Here is a 22,869-nt window from a genome sequence, read left to right as displayed (position 1 = left end):
AAAGAACTCTTCTTTGTCTTCCGATATCAAACTGGCTCCTTTCCTCTCCTCCGATAATAAAAGTCATTATATTCCTATCTTTTTTATTTGAACAAGGCACCATCATATGCGTTCAAAAATACATCCTGATGAGTTTATATTTTATTGAGCTATTGATTCTAACTTCATACATAGCATCTTCTTTTTTTCCTTTTTTAATTAATTATGAATGAAAAGATATTTCCACAGAGAAAAAATGCAGAGACCCAAATGATTTATCAAGTTACATCGAACTAAATCTCGTGGAATCATATCGAATTAACATTTCAATCTCGGGAGCATTGTATGCAAGTATGTCTGCAAAAGAGCTTTGCGTGGGAGGACATCACTCATGGGGGGGGGGGTGGGGTGGGGGGTGGGTAGGGGGTTCTATCATCAATTCTAGCCAGGCTGTTGGCAGAGAGCACACTTCTTTCATTCCATCAGTATGAATTAAATCCTAACCAGTGGAAGCTCCCCATCCACTTATCGCATCTCTAAATTAATGATGATGCCATGATTATCTGCATGCAACATGAGCTATCTGCAATAAGTCTGATGCCCTGGCATCAACAATAAGAGCTTAAATTCGGTAAAAGTGGCCATGGTGCAAACAACTCTTCCCGTTTCATTCCATTTATTCATCTATTATTTTTGCTAAGAGGACTTTTAATGGATGCGCTGCACGGAAAGCAGACAAACTACTCATTCATTCTCACGTAGCTCCTTACCATAATACCGGCATGGCAGAATTGGTCATTGTTTCTTTGGTATTCATCTGCCAAGGAATAATTATGACAATGAATATGGAAATGGTCCTACAACTTATCCTACTCCGCTATCTCCATCCCTCCCCCCTCCCTCCCAAACACTCTCCATTTTTTAATTAATCTTTACATTTCACGGGAAGGGGGAATCATTACTTCATAACTTGATGGCATTAGAGTGGATTGGATGAAAGCTGACCTCGACTCTCATACGCTGGGATGATTCACACATAATCTCCCGTCAAACAAGGTCAAATATATATAATGAGACGGAGATCATTAACTCACTACGGTCGGTTGTGTGAACTAGACAAAAAATGAGCGTGACCAGTCGGCGCGCTGGCTGTCACTTATCAATGCCAGCACTCAGAGAACATTAAAGGGATGGTACAGTATTGGTGGAGATGAGGATTGGGCTTTTAACTTTTTGGGAGATACCAAGAAACCACTTATGAAATAGTACAGAGCATACCACCCTAACACAAATTCAAAGTTTATTTGATGAAAATCGGTTTTGGAATGGCTGAGACATAAAAAAAAAAATAAAAAAATAAGTAAAAAAAGCGATCGTAATAAAAGGTGGGTCCCACCTTTTATTAGGATTGCTCTGTTTTGGGTATCTCAGCCATTTCAAAACCAATTTTCATCAAATAAATGTTGATTTCCTCTTGCAACTACATAATCTTTCATATCTCATTAGAGGTTTCTAATTTTCTCACCCAAAAATGTTAGAAACCCAAAGTTAGGTCTCAACCAAAACTATATGATCCCTTTAAAATTATCGTGACATCACACTACGCTGGGACCTGGACGGATTTAGTGTCCCTCTTACTACCAGCGGCCACCTGTTTTGTGTGCAACATCTATGGCATATCGAGAGGTGTTGATCTCACCCGGGTTAAACTAGGCTGCCAGCTGATTATGACAGAGTACACACACACTGTTAATCATCTTCTCTGTTTTTCTCCTTACCTCAAATCAGGGTTACATGGAACCCTATTTATTCAGTGACCACATTCAAACAACCAATCCAGTACATGTTCTAATCAGTTTGTAAGATCACCCAGCTGGTAAACAAATGGTCAACAAACCAAACTTAAGGGAGAACAAACAAATTGGATGGAAGGGGGTCAAAGGTCGGACATGCCTGTGAATTAATGATGGAAAAATGAGGAGACACAAGAGTCAAATTAGCAGATAAATTCCTCCCAATTAAGACAATCAAGAGAGCACCATATAGGGGTCCCGTTCATAAAACTTGTTATCAGTAACAACTGGCACATTTTTATGACAAATTTGCTCTCAGCCAATCAGATGCAAGGATTTCAGTAGCTTATAAGTAACAAATATCATAACTTGTTATTGATAACAAGTTTTATGAAATGGGGCCCAGATGATTACATAACATATTTGTACCTCACAACTAAGCCATGTAAGTTGATTTTGTTTTTCTATAACCAAAATTTAACCAAAAGTAAGTAATTTCACACAATCCAAGATGAATCCAAGATGCCTGGCAAAGAGGAGTTACATGATGATAGCATATGAATTAAGTTGATTTCCCCCATTCAGTGGTTAGTGGATGGTGTAAGATGGAAATGAAGCAATTGTCTGCAAGAAATACCGTATGGATTTGATCAATTATTGTCCCACACGACGGGATGACTGAATTTATGAGACCATTAGGAGAGTAATGAGAAACATGCATTTGTTCAAAGATGTGAAGAATAGTGCTATAACAAAGACATCTCTATTGTGAATTGATGTACATACAGCAGCTTCTACATTCCCCTGAATAACCACACAAGAAAAATGATGAAATATATGCAAATTTGAAAGTGGTACACTCAAGGTTAAAAGGATGTTAAAATTTTGGTTACGATGAGGCTGCAGATTTTTTTTTTCTGTGAGATAATGAGAAACCACTTAATGAAATATGAAAAAGCATACAATTCTAGGAGGAATTTCAAGTTTATTTTGATGAGAAGCATAATCAACCTTCATGATTATAATGAAGGGTGTAACCACTTGTTTGACTCATGCTACCTTTCTGTATTGCTTTGAGAACAACTTTCCCAGCATAAACAAGACATAATGCCAATTTTAAAAAGAAATAAAAACAAAACAAAGAAAAGAAAAAGCAAGCATATGGGCTACGTCCATTTCTGGGAAAATCGTCAGTGGTGAACAGATCAAATAAATGTGCATTGACGTATAAAGTGGTGTCTATAAGGCTTGACGCTAAGATGAATGACCACAACTATCCAATGATTGGAGTATGATATTTATAATAAGCATTAATACGATGTAGGATATTTTACGAGTTTGACTTTTGGGATTAGAATTATTCCTCATTGGGTTGCTGGTGATGGAAGCCATTGTACTGGAACACACATTTCTGTGTCCAAAGCATGAAGTTTACTCTGCCCTTAATACCACACACAGCTTGGTTGCTTGGCAACATTCCATGTGCTATATTTGCTGCTACAGTAGTTGTTGTCTTTTTTTTCATACGGATAATCTTTTTTTTTAGACCAAGAGCCTGTACAAAGCAACTACACTTTGGCTTCTGTGCAATCATCACACAGAATTCCACGGTGAGGCACTGGCGTGTTTGCTGGACCTTTACGGAAGGCAAAATTTGATGAGATGAGACCACGGATGACAGACACAAGATGGACACAGTATTCACTGTATGGTCTTTCTAATAATATGAGGGATGAAATTACAATGTAGTGGCTGTTGTGACCCTAATTTTATACTGCTTGCAGAATGAATGCCTACACGTGCACGTTGCATAGTTTTTCTTCATTATCGTGTGTGTGTGTGTGTGTGAGCATTTGTGTGTGTCTATGAGTATCGGTCTGCGTATATTTAAGATGAATGTTTTGTTATGCAAAATCATACAAATCAAATAAAGATAAATGAAAAACAAAAAAGTGTGTGTGCGTGTGTGTGTGTATGGATAGTTCAATTTGCAAATACAGCAAACACACTTATGTGACTACTGCATTTATTTTCTTGGCAAAAATGAAATAACTTTAAATAGAAGATGAGGGTGGGTGCAGTGATATGTTAATAATAAGATACAAATTTTGTTTGACTAATTGTGAAGAGTGATGTATTGAGTTTTTGCTCTTCTACAAGCATTTGCATGTTGTTTTCTTTGCATATATGCATTTTGTGTGATTAAGCAGCATTATTTGAAGCTCATTAAAAAAGAAAAAAAAAACCTATGTGGAAAATGCACTTCTTCTCCCTCCAGGAAATCAGGAAATCATATGCAAAACTTTGGCTAGAATAAAATAATGTAGCAACACCACTGACTGAGTTGCAATTCAGTGTATTGCCAATAACAATTCAAACATAGCTCATGTATGGATATGAAAAAAACAACAACAAAGTAAATACATCAAAACATGGAAAAGCAAAGTAAGAAGAGGCAATGCAAATTAAAAAGTGGCGAGGCAATTCTAAAGTGGCAATGCAAATTAAGAAGTGGCAAAGTGAATTAAAAAGTGGCAAGGCAAATTTGAAGTTGCGATGCAATTAAACAAAAAAAAAATCTATTGCTGCAGGCACAGAAGAATGGTGAAAATTCTAAAACATGCAAGCATGCACATGCAACAACTAAACTGATTTACAAAGCATCTAGATATTCAGCAAGCAATGCAAAAAAAAAAAAGAAGAAAAAAACCCAACACATTGAATCTAAAAATATCTTGACAACGTTATAGTTTAATTATAACGCAATACACCATGATATAATTTCCTTCACTTCTTGGTACATATGACATGGTCATCAAATTTTTCCCTCCATATTGCAAAATATATTCCTTGAATCGTGTGTCATTGAAACAGGAATAATTTGTTCATTTTAAACATTCTAATCACATGTATTTCATTGTATTGCTACATGAGTTCAAGGTAAAAAAGAAGATAAAAATCTAGAACATTCTTTTCTTGTGCTTCTAGAATGACACAATTTGATTGAAGGAAATGACAATGCTCTCACAAAGTATCGTTTCTTTTACTTCTTCCTTCTCTTTCTTCTCTTTCTGTGCTTTTTCTTCAGCCTGTTTTTTTTTTCTTATTCCTCTTCTTCATCATCATCTTCTTCTTCTTCTTCTTCATCACTTTTTTCCCCCTTCACCCCATACAATGCCTGACACTCAAGTAAGGAATCATCCAGGCATTTCCATACTATATGTCAAGGGTCACTGTCCTTGCTTTCATTGAATATCGTCTCTTCACGGTGTAGGATGTAGAATGTATATGATTTCATTGCACAAAATGCAACTATCAGCTTCTTGATCTACAATCTTGTCATAAAATGAACGGTCAGCAGCACACTCATACATTTGCACAAGGAGAGAAGAAAAAACTTGACTTCAATATATGAAAGACCAACAAAACCCACAGGCAGATAATAAAGTTTACCGCATGATATCTCCACTGATGGTGAGAGAGCAAAAAAAAAAAAGGGGGGGGGGGGAACATGATTATGAATGAAATTGTAGAAGGAGTAGAATTAACTGATGATAAGCTAGGTTTTTATTAGCCCATAATGAACCACAAAAGCTGTAGGAACCAAAAGCCCACAGGAGTAATTCCTTCGAAAAATGAAAGTGACAGTTAGGGTATGAAGGGATACATCTAACACTGTCCCGACTAAAAAATAAAAATAAAAAATAAGGGGAAAAAAACATAGAGAGGAATATGGGTATACCCAGAAAACTATTTGAATGTTATCACACTGTTTATCATGTGTAATCATGAGTTAACAGTAGTCATGGTAACCAGGTTAAGGATGGCCAAAGAGAAGAAGAATCAACAAACATAAAGCCACTACCCAAGAGATGAATCCAAAAACTAATAAAAAAAAAATCATGACCGAAAAAAACTGTAGAATGATCCCATCTAGCATTTCAGTCATGGGGTGTTAGCCACATGGAAATGTGCAAAGCCGAGGTTAGTTGAGCATTCCATAGTTGAGATTTTAGTTCCATTCAGTTTTAGTTTGGTTGTTTCCAAAGTTAAGTATGGGGATACTTACACTTTCCTTTTCCCATTCATTCGCATGAGGAATGAGTACGAATTCCTACATCAAAACACAGGGGGAGGGACCATTAAAGGGAAATGCACACAACCAAATGAACAAAATGACACTTCAAATAAATAAACACACAGAATATTACACAGCACATCTATAGCCACAAAATGCACAACAACAAAAAAAAAACAAAAAAATGTTTCTGATCATCTATGACAAGCCACACACAAAATATTTATAAATAGAAAGTAATAGAAAGAGATGCATTTGCTCATCAAATACATGTATTTTTTTCCAAACAAGTCAGCATGCTACATTTATAAATGTATGCAAAACTTCCTCACACTGACTCTCAATTTTAATACATGTTAATATCTTTGAATCAAAAATAAAAAAATCCATAATTAAAAGAAAAGCCTTCACATAATATCGTGCAGCCCTTGAAGAGGATAGTTGCTATGGGAAAAAGAGCTAGAATCCCAGAATTCTCACAGGTGCCAGAATGTTTGATATAAGAGGAAATGTGTGATTTTTGTCTTAAAAATGTAATAATGTGGTAATGAATTGACTATGTAAGTATGTCCATTTGCAGATGCATCAAGGCTTAATGAACTATAAGCTTATGAGTGCCATCAAATGGCATTTAGTTATCCAATATAACAGAATAAATTAAGTGACATTGTCAACTATACTTAATTTTGCATGAAATTGCTCCAAATGCTAGTCAATGAGACCTTTAAAAATGCCTTATTTTCTAAAGAATACAATATGAGGGCTTTTTTTTTTTTTGCACATGCGAACACTGAAATATGGCAAAGAGCAAGATTTGAGAGGATACTATCTGTTGTTTTTCGTGACAGAATAAATCTCATTTATCCCTAATCCAACAAGCAATTGTGAACGAAAGACAAGGTGGTACATAGGACGTGTGTAGCTGCAATACAGACACCACCTCATCGGAGACAATTATTGTTACAGGCAGCACTGTTGTCAACATGAATAATGTGGACTTTCTGCACAGGGTAAACCAAGGACATTGCAATACATGTTTATATACCTGACCACAAAGAGTGTACATCACTAATGATTTTATTTTTAATTCATGAGGTACACTTTAGATTTTTAAAAACAAGAAATAAATGATCAACTATTCGATGCATACCAATACGTAGCATGTGGTTGTACTGAAACTGGTAGCACAGAACACATAAACAAGTTTGGGGGTCATTTTTGACGTGTTCTGGGGTTCAAATTCTCTGCATGACGGGAGAAGAGGTCTTTGTTTGACAGTTATGGCAAACATCAGTCATTGCAGTTGTCTTATTTTACAATATCTGTTAAGTCACTGACTGAATGATGGTACTGAGTTTTTCCAACTGGTATACTGTGAAGCACGTCTTGGCATTGCCCTGCACAGAAAGTCTCACATTCAACAGAAATTGATCAACTGAACAGATGTGAACACACATGTGGAAAACCTTTGAATATAAAAAAACCATTTCAACATCTACAAGTATTCACTCGAACACATTACAAGGGTGCAGAAACAGCGAGCACTTCAGTTCATTTTGCATTGATTTTAACTTTTGCAAGGAACACCTGAATTAACATTTTGCACAATTGAGAATGGTACAGGCAGACAGACAGAAGAAAATCAATCACCTAATCTACACGAGAACATCAAATCATTCATTTACAAAAAGAACTAAGAGCATTCCAGAATGTGTTTCATCAGAAAAAGCTATGACAAATTAATAGGATAGAATGGCTTCCAACAACTTACCTCTATTTTCTGCTATCTCTATACAAATTCTTCCAAGCATTGTGTTATTTTGTCAATCAAGATTATGGGGCACACATGAGAAATCTCGACACTCCATGCATACTTGCATTTTGTCCGACCGTTTCATATCTTGCATTACACAAGACATGAATTGTTGCATGCTGTCAGATCATGTACTGGTAAGTGGTATGTGATGGAAGAGACTTTAATGTTCTAGGTTGTGAAAAAAAAATCAAACTGATGATGTGATGATGTGTCTGTGTTCTTAAGTGCGTGGATTATTTCATGTATATGTGGTCATCATTGCTTGGTTATGTGTCTATTTCATTACACACACAAAAAAAAATGTGATTAATACGTAGTAGATTGGGTCTTGATGTTAGTGTCGTGTAATATTTGCTCTAACTGCAACTTATCACATTAAAATCAAACTTGGACGCTCACAGCTGATTGTTTACTACATGGCTGTCAACATGGTGTCCCACTATTTAAGTTGCAATTGTTTCAACAACAACAAAAATGTGTACATAAAGGGCCCCAGATGTTCAATTTCTTTTGTGGTTGGAGCATGATTTGTTGTTTTTTCCACCAAGCACAGAAATCGTTATACGACGTGTAGCAAGACGAGGTCAACCTATATATAATTTGAACCGACGGAATCTAGGTTGTGCGGTAATCCTTCATGAGAACGTGATTGATTCACCTCCACGCCACCCAGGGACAATACAGCATTAACCAACGGGGGTGAAACATCTCGCGGAGTGTTTACCGGCCCGCGGCAATCAAACCCGAGGAGTCCTGCACAGAGAAGGGGGGCGCGCACACGGCTCGCGGCAAAGCACATCTCCCCCGGTTTGATGGGTTACTGGGCCATGGTCGTGACATGATGCCACCATGATTTGGGATGCCCTACTTCACAAGGGGCTGGGCATGCCTGGATGCAGGTCAACTCCCATTATACGGCTGGAGCGACCCACTCGAGGATTCCCGCAGCTCGCGATGGTTTATGAAATCTCACACAAGCTTCATATCATCGAGAGAGCTTGATTCTCCAATTCCGAGCTCTTCTCACCTACTCCTCCCGAAACCAACCTAAAGTATAACTTATGACATTGGGATAAAGTTGCCGCCCCCTCCAATTTTGTATTAAAACAGTAAGTACCAGATATTGAAAAAACAAGAAAACTAATTTGTACAAAAGGGGAGAAAACACTTCTGACAATATGCATAATTTGCATTTATGCTTTACAGCACAATTGCTGGTTAATCCTAAATATCATCTGCAATGTGCAGTATGACATATACCAGCATTTGCCAGTGATTATCATTTATATGTTTACAGCAAGAAATTCATCGCACGCTCCATTGTTTCTTGCAAACATCAATCAAAGATTTCTCATCAAGAGCTGGGGAGGAAAATCTTCAGTCAATTGTTATCAAAAAATGTTCATCTTCTATCTAACACATCTACGAATAAATGTTCTGTGCCCATTCTCCGTCATTCTATCCCTCCCCCCCATAAAAAAAGGAAATGAAAAAACAAACCTCCAAACCTATTTTGGGAAAGGGATAATTGAAAATGGTAAACAGCAGACTGTGACAATTGGCAAATGAATACCCTGTAACAGAACAAATGTACAAACTCTGCTGCATTTGTGTATGACCATCCATTGAAATAACTTTGCAGATTTGTAACTATTCTCCAACAGAAATGTTCACACACATTTCCTTAAATGGATGAACATGGATAAAATATTTTTTGTATGGAAAAAAAGTACTGTGAGATTAAATTTGGTAGGGAGAAAAAAAAAAGACTTTATTTTATTAAAAGAAAAACCCAGATGTAGATACATGTACTCCCATGTATTTTGTGAAAAACATAACTATGTGATGAATCTACTGAAGCGGGGGTAGATATGTAAACCTCTCTACCTTCCCCCCTCCCCATCCCTGTGACATTTGGGTCTGATTACTTCCATTTTCTGCCTGCTTCCTGCTCACAATATTGGCCGATATGAGCCATTTGTACAACTGTTTGTCTCAGTGTGCTTCTCTCTCCCATCGTATATATTTATATCTCTCTCTTTCTCTCTCTCTCTCTCTCTCTCTCTTTGACGTGGGCAGCAGTAAAGCGGTGACATGAACAAAACATGGGATCCTAATGAACACACCAAGGTCTGTCGACTGCAACAGAGACATAAAATTTGTAAACTTGTCATCCCAACCACCCCCCCCCAAAAAAAAAAGATTGATGCCTGAGTTGTTGGAAAATAAGACTGTATTAATGAGGGAAAACAACAAGCTGGATTCAGTTCCCGTGGACGAAAATATTTTGTATTTCGGGTGCTGCGTAGGCCTGAAGAACTACAAGATTGAATGATGGATGATTAGGATCCATCAAAACATGCATGCTAGTCTAATTTGAAACTATTCCAGGGACATAAGCACCATGGAAGGACATATTTTCAGTAACCTTGCATACAGTACGGGGAAAAAAAATTATGTACTCTAACAAGTCCTTCTTCAAAACATAGCTTAAAAATAAGTTGCAAAGTTATTGATTGAGAAGGAAAAAGAGAAACCTAAAAGATTTATATTGGAAGAAAATGATCTACTTTGTCAGAATTTTAAGTGACTGCTAAGAGAGCATGCATCAGAATATTTCGTTTTACTCGTTGCTGGTTGTCACTTGAGACCCAATTAGAAGGGCGCTAAATCCGTATGGTTTCCATGGCAATTTCTTCCTGCCGATTCTCACTTGATGGAAAATTTCATCAAAGTGTTAATCTGATGATGGGTGGGCTTGCAGGGAGATAGATCATCTCTACAAAAGAGCACAGAGTAACTTCAGAACTATCACGGCACCACAGCCTGCCATATTATCTGCTTTCCATGGAAATTCAAGCAGGAAGAACAAAACGAAAAAAAAAAATAATGAAATAACTCTCAGACCCAACAAGGGAGGGTGAATCTACATACAGTAGGAAGAGCTTTATGATGAAAAAATAAAGAAAAGAATATGCCTCAACTGAATTCATCAGGGTTCCGTTCGACTGTTAACCACCGCAGGTAATGTACAAAGATTTGGACTGTTTCTCCGGTTCGAGGAGAAGCAAATGGCATTCTTGTCCTCCGACGAAACATATGGTTAGCCCTTTTTTTCTTCTTCTTCTTCGTCTTCCCCGCTGCTGCCTGTTTCCTGCGGAGAATTATTGACGATTCCGAATGCTGCGACTATAAATAGACGTGTTTACCACATTTTCTCACCCCGCATCTCGTCGATCGCCAGAAAATGTCATGATTCTCTTTTTTTTTTCCCCAATCCCTCCCCTCCTTTCCCTTTTAAAAGTTTCTTTCATTTTCTCAGCTCGCTCTTTCTGTCCGTCCTTGCTCCTTTCTGTCCCAAAATCTCTTTCCTCCTCTACCTCGTCATGTGTATGTGTGACTTTCTGTGTGTTTGTCTGTCTGTTTTGTATATGTCTGGCTTTCTAATTATGAAGAGTGGGTGGCATGAATTTTTTTTTTAGATTGATTTGACTAAAAAAAAATGTGAATATATTACTCATCTTCTTGCTTGAGATGAAGAGTGAGCTCAAACTTGTCAAATTGCTCTGATTTGATGAGAGGTGATTTACAGATAATCATGGCATTTTGAAATTCAATTCATGTAATTCATGCCTGATAGATATCTCTCACAAAGATATTCATCACACGGCCCATTACCTGATTTGCTAGATTACCTGCCAAATGAGCTACATTTTTTTCTTTCTTTCTTTTTTTAACATGCCTAAAGCAAAAACAACAAAACTTCACAACTATGGAGATGCAAGAAGACAGTATGAGTTATTTCATGATATGTATTGATCTGGTTGGTAGAAATATGAAATATGGAGATTAATACAAAATAGTCTTTTGCAGCTTTGCAAGGCTGATAGGTTTTTAAAAGCTCACGGGGATTGATGTACACATTGCAATGTATTCCTACAGTAAAATCAGGGTCACTGCTTGATGCTGACACTAAAAGAACTGCACTAAAACAACTGCAATTCTTCTGCCCTTTGAATGATGAATGCATCGGTGACTGGTTTAATGAAATAAAAAGCTGGATGGATTTATACTAATGACTGATTGCTAGTGACAGAAACTTGTTATTAATGGCAGCTTACATGATATCTGCTTCTGTAAAAAAAATAGAATAATTGATTTTGAATTCACTTGCTTTATTTATTGAGTGAACAAGTGCCATAAATGAATGTTGAATGGATTGAATTACTGCTCCATTGACCAATAATCTGATTGATTGACTGATTGATTAATTGATTGCTTGAGTGAATGATGAGATGATTGAACGATTGATTGGTTGGTAGATTGATTGACTGATTGACTGATTCATTGAGATGATTGATTATTTGATAAAGAATTGATTGACCTTGTGGCATGGTGATGCACTGTACCTGATTGGTGAACAGGAAAAATCTAAGCATGGAGACAGCTTACCAATGCTTTTGCCAACAATCACTTCATGCAAGGAATCAAGGAAACATAATCCTAAAACATCTCAATTCTAAATTGAGAGGAATTTTTTTTTTTTTGGCTGATGGGGAACGGGTGTGGTCTTTACCTTCTGTCACTCTCCGACTCCGTCTCCTCCACCCCGCCCCCGTTCATGAGCTGGTTGGGGGTCCACTTGATGGTGAGATGGAGGGCCGTCTGATGGAGGGATAGGTAGCCGGGAATCTGCTCGATGTCCTCTTTCTGGATTGACAGAACGTGAGATCAAAGGAACACAAATACATAAGGAGCACCTATCTTGACGTGTTTCATGGAATGTCTGCTATTGATATATATACATATATATATATATATAAACATACATGTACAGTCAAACCTGTCTTAGTGACCACCTATGTATAGCGACCACCTGCCATATACGACTACTAAAATCAATTCCCTCCAAGAGAAAAAGCATGTTAAATAACCTGTCTATAGCGGCCACTTTTTCCGTCTCCCTTGGTTGGCCGCTATAGACAGGTTTGACTGTATACAAAACACTTCCTCATTTGTGTGTGTACTTTTCATTTCATTTCACTTAATTTCATTTATTCATCTATTATAAAAAAATACATTGAATATTGGCCTCCACCAGCTGAAAATAATTTGAATACAATGAATAACATACAAACATGTGGACATGTGAAATAATGAAAAGTATAAAAGAAGAAAAACTGCACACGTGCTGCATGAATACATCAAAAATCTAAAATTCAAAACAAAAAAAATAATAAAATGCCAACTTCTAGGACACTTACACAGTAATCACATGACAAAGAAGAATCATGAATAAATTAGGAATAAGGAAGAGAATAGAAGAGGGAATGTAATGTAGTACCAGGAATTCAGAAGAGGGATTTCCCCACAATTTTGGGAGTGGAAATTTTCACTAGCACATTTATGGGCAGAGATATAAATATCATTCAGTCATTTTCAGGAAGCAATATTAGCAATCCTGCATTTAAAATAAAAATGCTATAAACTTACACAAAAAAAAGGCACCAAGAATTTAAGGTACTATGATTTTTCCCAAAATAATTCCACGATCATTTAGATAGACCAGACATTCACAGTACCTGTCATTAGTTACAATGTCATAGTACACGTACAAAAATCAGTTACACAGGTGCACGATTATATTTGCGTGCTGTATACATGTTGTATTTGTACTGCTATGTACTACAACATGTAGACATGCACATCACATTCATGTCAGGATCAGAGCTAATATTTTTGCATGTTATTAACCCATTGAGGGCGTGTCTCGAGTATACTCAGACAAGCATCTATGGGAAATGCGTGTTGTAGCATTATCAGCCCGTCCTCAACAGGTTAAATTCACTAATAGCACCTGATTCTGGGAATTTCTGAAATTTTTTTTTTTGCAAAAACAGATGAAGTATATGGTAAGTTTGGAGAAATATAAATGATTTAAATTGATGCATATGTTTATCCCTACTGTGACACTTTCGACATTTGAGTATCACCTGGCAATTCCTTCAGTTTGATTGATAAGGGGTTGAGAGCGTTCAAAGTATAGCAATACTCCAGCAAGCTATAGTACTGCAGGCATTCACAGATTTCACAAAGACAATAACTCTACAGCTATGATAGAAAGGAGGCAAGTCTACAACAAGCACTGATTAAATGTCAACACGCCTCGAGCACATCCTCTCTCTATCCATTCATCCATCTATCTGTCTATCATTTCTCCTCTCCTCCCATTCTTCATCTGCTTCTTTTCTTTCTTTTTTTTTGCTCGATTACTCATTATTCTGTCTTTCTGTTTCCATATCATCTGCCTGCTTTATTGTTTTCTCTCTTGACATATCTCTCTCTCTCTCTCATTTTCTCTCCCTATCTGTTCATCTGTCTTTCCATCTATCTATCCATCTATTCTTTATTCCTCCCTCCATTCCCAATCTGCTTAATTTTGCTTGGTCATCCTTCCTTTCTTTCTATTTATTTGCATATCATCTGCTTACACATATATTGAAATTATATGCAATTTCTTTCAACAAAGTATTTTGATGTTTTCATAAAAATTTATTTCACTGATAATCTCTGCCTGATAAGTAGCTGCCATATTTTGCAACAGAAGGAAACTTCATCTGCAAAATTTAATGTTTGCTATGTAATAAAGTAGTAAGTAGATCAAATTGCCATTGCAGCTGATGAAAAAACTGTGACATTTCTCCTATTCATATTCATGTATCAAGGAAATTTATAGAGTACTTTCCATAAACTAACATCTCTAAATGGCAATGCGATGTGAGCATCATGTTTTTACAATGACTACATATAGTTCATTCTCCTATTATAGCTCATACTCCTATCATATACGATCAATATATTATCATATCACTATAATACTGATGTTTAACATCATGTAGTTTTTACCATACAATTCAGCCTGCTTCATTTTACATGATCACTGGGAAAGTAGCCGCAACTTTCACAGTAAGCATAAAAGGAATATGTGAGATGTACTCATTTATCACAGGAAAAAATACAAAATAAAATAAAAATGGGCAGCAGCTGCTAAAACTTGAAAGTATTTTTTTTTCTCTAATCAAATCTTTGAATTCTCGAATAAACTGGAAATGCCAAAAATGCTGACAAAATTAATGTTATGGTAGAATGATACATAAGGGGTTTAAAGAGGGTCTTATTTCTGGTCACCCAGCTTACAGGTTGAACCAACAGCTTTTAAATTGTCTGTGTGGCTTAGGTCAACTGGAGCTATGCACCGGTGAAAATATGAATGCCACCGCACTGATGCAATTCTTGCTGTATGGTATATGGGGAATATTTATTATCATACGGACACGACTGTAATGAAATGAGCACAACGCTCTCCATGCATTGCAAATAATTTCAAAAGGTCATTCGTCTTGTTGCTTGGGTTTCTGCTGTCGGGAGAAGATAATTCAACTTCTCTAGCTGTCTCTATGTAATCATCCTGGATATAATAAACATCCATGCACGGTGAAAAGGGAAAATGACAATTCTTTCTGCTTTGCAGAAAGAGAAAAAAAATGTGGGATTCCATACAATGTCCATAGATCACAATGCAATTTGATAAGATGAAGAATCAAACAGTTTGGAGAAAGTAGTGGGTTGATGATGTCATCATGTTGCCAAGCAACAGTTGGGGGTTGAATAAAGACTGACGTTGCCTAGCTTTTGCTGAATTGTATTGGCTTCACCTCATTCAAAAAAAAAAAATCCCAATTTTTTTCTCAGTTTGCAACAGGCTGTCTAATCTAACAACTCTCAGCGTCCAACACCATTGCAACTGCCAGTTTTACCAGACATTTTGGTGGTGGTTGGTGTATAATTTTCATTTATAAATTTGAAAAAAAAAAATCTACTTCATGATGTGCTTTTGGTGATGATTTTCAAAAATGCGCACCTCAAAATGCTAAAATTGAAATAATGAGTATGAAAGGATGTAGGCTGGAGTTGATGTTTCTGTCACAGATTAATAATCTCGTGGTTTCTCATTTGTAATGTGGATGAAACGTTGCAGTGCCCAAATCATACAATGTTATGTACCCTTCAATTTTGTGATTAAAAAAAAAAATACTGATGCACTGTCACAAATGTAGGTAGGTACCAGCAGATGTAGAGTAAGTTTATGACTATTAAAGTCAATTGAGGATACTCACAAGAATTGGTCATAGAGGCATATAGAATCATGTAATCTAAAATTACACTTGACTACCATCGGGCAAAGACAAGCACTTCCAACCTGATGAAAGTTTTCGGTGACACACACACACACACACACTACATGGGAAGGCATTAAGACTATATACTGACCATGCACCTGTACCTTGATGTATAAAACTGAGTTCATTCCTTAAAGATTACTCATGTCACAGGTATGCAGGAATTTACATTAAACAAGCTGTTGCAGACACCTGTTTGTTTGTGCATCAACTCTTCTACATGCTTAGTTGTACAGATGTATTTAGTGAAATGTATACAGTGTATATCCTTGTGTGTGTGCACCGGTGAGCGTGTGTGCAGTACTGTGTATTTAGGAGGGGCAGGGAAGGGCTTGTTGGGCTTTCTTTTAATAAACACAGGTTCCCATTGTATTTAATCTTCTTTTGTTTGTGATAATAATTATCACAAACAAAAGAATTATTGTGGTGTATGTTTTCGTGACCAGAACGAAGACACAAAGGATATTTTTGTGTTTACTGCTAAAAGTTAATGATAAAATTTTGTAAATTTGTCACTGTGTACAGCAATACTGGATTATGTTATCATTTTGGGCATTGATCAGAAAACTTCATTAAAAAAATCACATGCTTGTTTCTATTAAAACATTCCCCAATGCAAAACCCCTTCCAAAATATTAAATACAGATGCCCTCTCCAGTTTACCATGTGATTCATACATACAAGACAAAATAGGCCAGTGAGCTTGTGTATTCTCATCACTGGATATTCTTCCTCTAAGGATCCACTAACAAGTCATACATGTAGACCTATCAGTTTCAAAACACTGTAACTCATGTTGGCCATAACTTGGGGGCTTCCAAACTAAGAACAAAAAATATGATTCAGTGGGTTATGCAATGAGTCAAGTGCTCTGCTATTGTCTGTGCATAATCAGCTATTGTTAGGCATAATGAACAAGGGCACTCTACTTACAGTCAGATATAATTGCTTGAAAAGTTTCTAACATCATTTTGGTTTGGGGGTTATTTCAACCTCATGGGGGCAAATTTCAACAAACATATATGTGTACTTTCATCACACGAGAGAACAGTGTCAATGACCAGAGATTCAAACTTTTAGCAAATCAGTGCTTTTCAACCCTTACTGTTTATAAACTAGAGTCCAAATATAGAATCACATCTAAATTTAGTCGGGGAGGGGAATCATCTACTGAATCTTGATTGGATATTATTAAAAACAAATTGAGGGGAGACTCTTTAAGCTCTTGGTAAAGTTATCATCATTATCATGATTGTGTAGTCATGAGGCCCCACTGTAGGAGCATATTATTACTTTACATTATATTGGGAAAACAATGTCAGTGACCCAAGGGAAAAAGAAAATCCAATCAAAGAAGAATCCAAACAGAAAAATAATCAATTTTATAAGGAGGAAATAACATTTGCAGACTTTGGATTGATGAATTGAGGAGAGAAAATCTACACGCTCATGGTAAGGCGATTATAGTGATTTTCATGTGTTATGCAGACACATTTCACAGCATACTTCGATTACATACTGGAACAGTGCTCATCAATAACCAGAGACGGGAAAAAAAAAAACAACTTCCAGGTAACTAAGAGTCCAAATAAAGTGATACTGAACTATGACGGTAAAGTAGCTATGAATGATTCTGTATGAATTTATTTAATCTAGGAGAAACACTTCAAGTTTGGGCTACAGCTGCCATCATTATAATTGTCATTGCAGATCTGTCAGACATATGGGTTTTCAGATAATACCAAATCAAGTTTCTGATTCAATTAATCTAAACTTGAGTGAGAAAAGGATGCAATCACAAATGAGAGAACACACATCTACATACCGGTAAGTAGGAATAGTTGCCCAAATTAACATGGAAAAAAGTATGACCTGAATTTAAACAAAAAACTAAAAGTTTGACATCTGAGCCTAGATACCACAGTTTTTATTCATGAATGGCAAATAATGTTCTTGTTCAACACAAGCTGCTTTTACACAACACATAAATTGATGAAGAGCTGAGTAGTAAGTGTATGCCAGTGGAGAGCGAATTTCTGCATTTTTTCTTCATCATACAATAAAAGTTTTTGAATCTTAAATCTTGAATAATTTTGAATGTGAGGCCACTTAAAACTTCTTTTATGAATGCATATTCAAAGCTGCCTCAAAACATCTTGGTTATTGCTGAACTCAAACAACCAGGCAATCATGTAATTTTGAAACAATATTGCCTACTGGTGTGCTGTGTATGACAAAATATTGGCTGGCGCACACACACACACACACACACACACACACCGACATAGACAGACCATTACTCCTGTGTATCTGCCACTGCTTTCTACCCCCCCCCCCCCTCTCTCTCTCACATATCAAATTCATTTCAAGAGCTTCTCACTCAGTGGCTAAAAGCACTTGTTACTGTGCAATATGATGCACCAGTTACACTGGCATACTCTGAGAACCTTCTAACTATTGATGACTGGCTATCATGATTTATAAAATGGTACTTATATTGACCCTAATCAAATGATTGGTTGAGAGCAATCACGTGATAAGTCTTCTATTTTGCCTAACATGCCCAGCGGGTATTAGTTTTCACCATTGACCATGTACTAATGACCACTCAGAGATACTCAAGTGACTGTGGCTTGCAATAGTCTCAATCAATAACATCACACTTGCATACTTTAGCAATGCGCACTCAGTCAGTTACGAGCATACACTCAATCACCTATTCATCGTAAACAAGTTCATGTTTAGTACCAGTGTGCTTGGAACATTTCTTCAGACATCTTAGCTTTTTCAAAAGCAAATTTTTCGTGTAGCCGAATGGTACTTACTCATAAAGGTAAATAAAAAATAGTTCATAAAACCATTTTGTAAAACATATAATGCACAGGTTTCAGTTTGGATGTTAGTGGAAATGTAGCTCACTCTTGGGTATTCACAATGTTGTGCAACATGCACTCTGCTGCGCCCCATGCATGTTTCACTGTCGCAAAGACCCTCCAGTTCACTGCATCTCGACTAATGCTTGCTCACCTGTGCATCATTTGTATAATATGTTCCAAACACCTGGAGTTGAGGCTACACTGTGATGGCCATACATGATGATGTTGGATACCAGAAAATGATATCAAAGAGAGAGAGACAGAGAGAGAGACAGAGAGAGAGAGAGAGAGAGGCTTCTTTCTTCCGGGTTATTCATTAACCACTCTTGGCTGGGATGTTGCTAAGGTATGAACAGCTATGTCTGATCTTAGGTTAACTGATCAGCCCTATTAAAGGGGCTGATTAAGCAATAAGCATCATCAGTATTGAAGCTACTTGCATACTTGAAAAAAAAAAGATGCTGCACAAGCTAGATGCAGAAATACATCACTTGGTTGATGTGATAGAAAAATGAGTTTCTGCCTGAAGTCTTCTGACTTTTCCAGGATTTATTCTGCAAAATAACTAATTCTTTTCATTAAATTCTCAAAATCAATTTCTTCTATTGGTGGATAGTGTCAAACATGTTTACGAGGATCTAATTATTATTATTATTATTATTATTACTATTATTTATAGTGCGCTTTTCCCACAAGGCCCAAAGCGCTTACAATCAATTCAATGGCATCTAATGGCATCTAAGCACCATGTCTAAAGAACAGAAACCTTGACTTCATCAACAGCATCGGTTTGTTTTGATATGGACTGTGTTGATCATCAATAAACTAGTAGATTTGATAAAGGACCTATGTGGTGCAAATGCACCACAATGTTGATTTATGATACCCTCAATATCACTTATGTGGCAAAACAAATACCTAATTACATTTTAAAAGTAGTAAAATCAATTTAAAAAAAAATTATCAACATATCATCAGTTTAGCACAATGATGTTAATGCTGCAACACCTGCTCAGTTTATGATTACCCTACCTTTAACATACATAGGAATCTGTAGAAACCCACACACACATAAACACACTAGCACATGCAGATTGATCATGTAAATGTGCCGAGATGTAATTTACTGTGATAATCAACAATCATGCCTTGTATCGCCCCACTGCAGTCTTCAAACACCAACAAAGACAGCATAACTAATGAAATACAAGGGTAGTAAAGGAATAGATTCTCCGAATAGTTTCCTCTCATCTGAATAAATGGCTCTCGGCGACGACGATGGCCGAGTGAAGCGGAATTCAGCGTAAAGCACGAAGGGGGATCGCACTCCCCCAACTGCCCTCTGGAAATGCAGCCATCAGACTTACAAGCGACTAATTCCGACACACACAAAAAACACCTAAACAGACACACCACACCATAGCACTGCATAGGCTGTCCTGCCAGTCGACACCTACGACATTATCAGACTGCCTTGACCATTAGCATATTTCTGTGATGTCCATTTCACAAACAAAAGCAACAAATAAACTCTCTGTTAAAAAGGCAGTCTCCTTTTCGGCCAAGGCTTTCAAATTTCCGAGGGATTTGTTTGAAGAGGGCAGTTGACATTTGGAAAAGGCCTTGGCAAAATTTCCAGTTCAACTATTCTCTTAGTCTGAACTTGAGGGATGAAACCTTCTCAAATGTCCCATCACACCCATCAAATACCTTCGAGGTTTCACCCAAAATAAACCTAGTCTCCTCTAAACCGTAGTGTTGCAGCCATGAATTACATGTTGCAACATCTCTACCAGATGCACCATTACTGTAAAAGTGGATATCTTCAAAGGAGTAATTTTCCACCCTTGCCGGTTCAGATGAATTTCACATGTTTTTAATTCCCCAGAATCAGGACGTTGATTACTGGAACATATGGCATGCAAAAATATTCGCATGCTTTTATCTTCCCGCTAGCTTGTGGTTACACGAAATGCACAAAAATGTCCACACTGCGAAAATTTCCACTTTTACATTATGTCAAGTTAAGCTATCGTACGTCTTATTTCTTTTCAAGGTCACCGACATTGACAGCCAAGTGAGAATTATCTCCTAACAATGGACCAATATCATCAAAACTGGATTAGAGAGTTGCCTTGCTTTACTAGATCACATCTGCTGTGTGTTTGAGGTCAAAGGAGAGACAGTGATACACTTGTACCAAGTGAGCATCTGGGGGGTGTTTCATCAACGTTTGTCAGCGCCGACAACTGTCGGCACTGACCAATTTCAGCAAAATCCTTGCTTTTGATTGGCTGAGATGCTCTGGTCACTGACTGTTACTATGGTGATTCAAGTTGTCAGCGCCGACAAACGTTGATGAAATACCCCCCGGAATACTTCGCCATTAACCGTTCCAGTCCTGTCGGCAACATATTTATGTACAAAGTGAATAGATTTCTAAAACAGTGGTCCTGAGTGGATAAGGTTGCCATTCTACATTCACATCCTCTTGGATTTGACACTAAAGCATTGACATATGACATAGCAAAGAATTTCAGAGTTATTTCATTGCTAACTGCTATTGAAATACTGAAAAATATAATCTTTAAAAAAAAGTACTAAACTGAAGCGTTCACTCCCTTGTCTACATGTTGATGATTTTTCTCAATGCAAGATGAAGCTTGAATTGCTAACTATGATAATCATTTAATCAACTCCTGTCTGCATTAGATTCTGTTGAAATTATGTTCAATCACAATCAAACACCTTCATTCACAATCGTCCATTTTCCACCACAATATTGACCAAGAAGTGTTTGACAGAAAACAACACTTGTTTGAAGAAAAGAAAGTCTCAGGACATGAAGCAATGATTGCCACACAGCTACCATATCCCTTCCCCTCTTGGGGCCGCACCCTAAAAGTGCCATTGACATCGTGCAAAAAATGGTTGCTATGGACAACGATGGGGTCAACATATGAACTCTGAACTTACCGGCTGGACCAGGACGTTGTTCTTGCCATAGAGAAGCGTGCTCCTCGAGTTCTGATGCAGAGACTCCACGTAGTCTCGGGCCGAGACCGGTGTCCGGCAGTGCTCCTCTGGCGTCGTACCCGTAGCTGTCCTCTTGACCTGGGGTCAGAAGTCAACAAAGGGAAGAAGGAGGAGGAGGGAGCAATGAGATGAATATCATGAATTTTAGATAACACTGAAGTTTGATGCATTGCTACCATCCAAGATAATTTGTATCATCAGAAGTTACGAATCAAAACAGAAGACCTCTTGTATAGGTGCATGTAGATTATTGTAAAGTGATCAAATGTTTGAAGAGTCTATCATTGGAGAGGATGTGATATAACTATTCAAAGACTGTAAAATACACTCTCTGTAAGACACATGGTTTTTTGTACAGGTTTGATGTGAGGCTAACTCCAAAGTTAAGGTGGATCCTCCCAGATTACAAAACATTACAAAATGTCTCTTTGATGTATGCAGATCATTGTAAATTGAAGTTTAAAAATAGGTTATCTTCACTTGACTAGACATACCTATTTTAAGATTTCAACATATTTACATATTGCTGAACAGAAAATTCTGTGTCCTAAGCCCTGCAGTATGATGGGCAGTCTTGCTCTAGAGGCCTTGCTTTACAAAGGAGCACATGTTCAACAACAGTATGATGCTTATTTTAGGGAAAGTGCATGTGAATCTCTTGATTATATTTTTAAAAAATGCAGTAAAATCAATTGAAGAGAAATTAAGACATATCATTGACATTTAGTGGTTTTTTTACTATTTCAAACGAAGCCTGCATCTTTGCTAATACTCCTCATCATATTTGATAAAGTGATCATTACTGTACATTGTAGAACTGTGAGGGGGTGGTATTCTTTTTCCCCTCGTTTGATTGATAAACGGAACAGTGAAAGGAGACTCTATTGTGTCTTTTCTGGGACACGAACAATAGGATATACTCTCTATCTCGTTTGGCTTGACAGCTGTGCTCTTGGTTAAAACTGCTGGTCGGGTACAAAAATAGCAGTGGTAAATTGATTTTTTTTTTTTTTTGGGGGGGGGGAGGATCTGTTTTCACTTGGGTTACATG

At 37.1% G+C, this 22,869-nt stretch overlaps 1 protein-coding gene across 1 annotated transcript in view; it reads right to left on the bottom strand.

Moving 5' to 3' along the window:
- Positions 1-22,869, bottom strand: part of LOC139711430 (small G protein signaling modulator 1-like) — a 133,161-nt gene that overhangs the window by 33,980 nt on the left and 76,312 nt on the right. The window contains exons 8-10 of the mRNA XM_071623313.1: positions 21,759-21,896; positions 12,243-12,376; positions 5,842-5,886 (exon numbers count right to left, since the gene is read on the bottom strand). Coding sequence (XP_071479414.1) covers positions 5,842-5,886; positions 12,243-12,376; positions 21,759-21,896 — 317 coding nt within the window. The remainder of the gene's footprint in view (positions 1-5,841; positions 5,887-12,242; positions 12,377-21,758; positions 21,897-22,869) is intronic.

Source organism: Diadema antillarum, unplaced genomic scaffold, assembly GCF_040938485.1.
Source record: "Diadema antillarum isolate AM-2024a unplaced genomic scaffold, OU_Dant_1.0 seq00001659_RagTag, whole genome shotgun sequence".
NCBI lineage: Eukaryota > Metazoa > Echinodermata > Echinoidea > Diadematoida > Diadematidae > Diadema > Diadema antillarum.
This window is presented reverse-complemented; position numbering and strand designations above follow the sequence as displayed.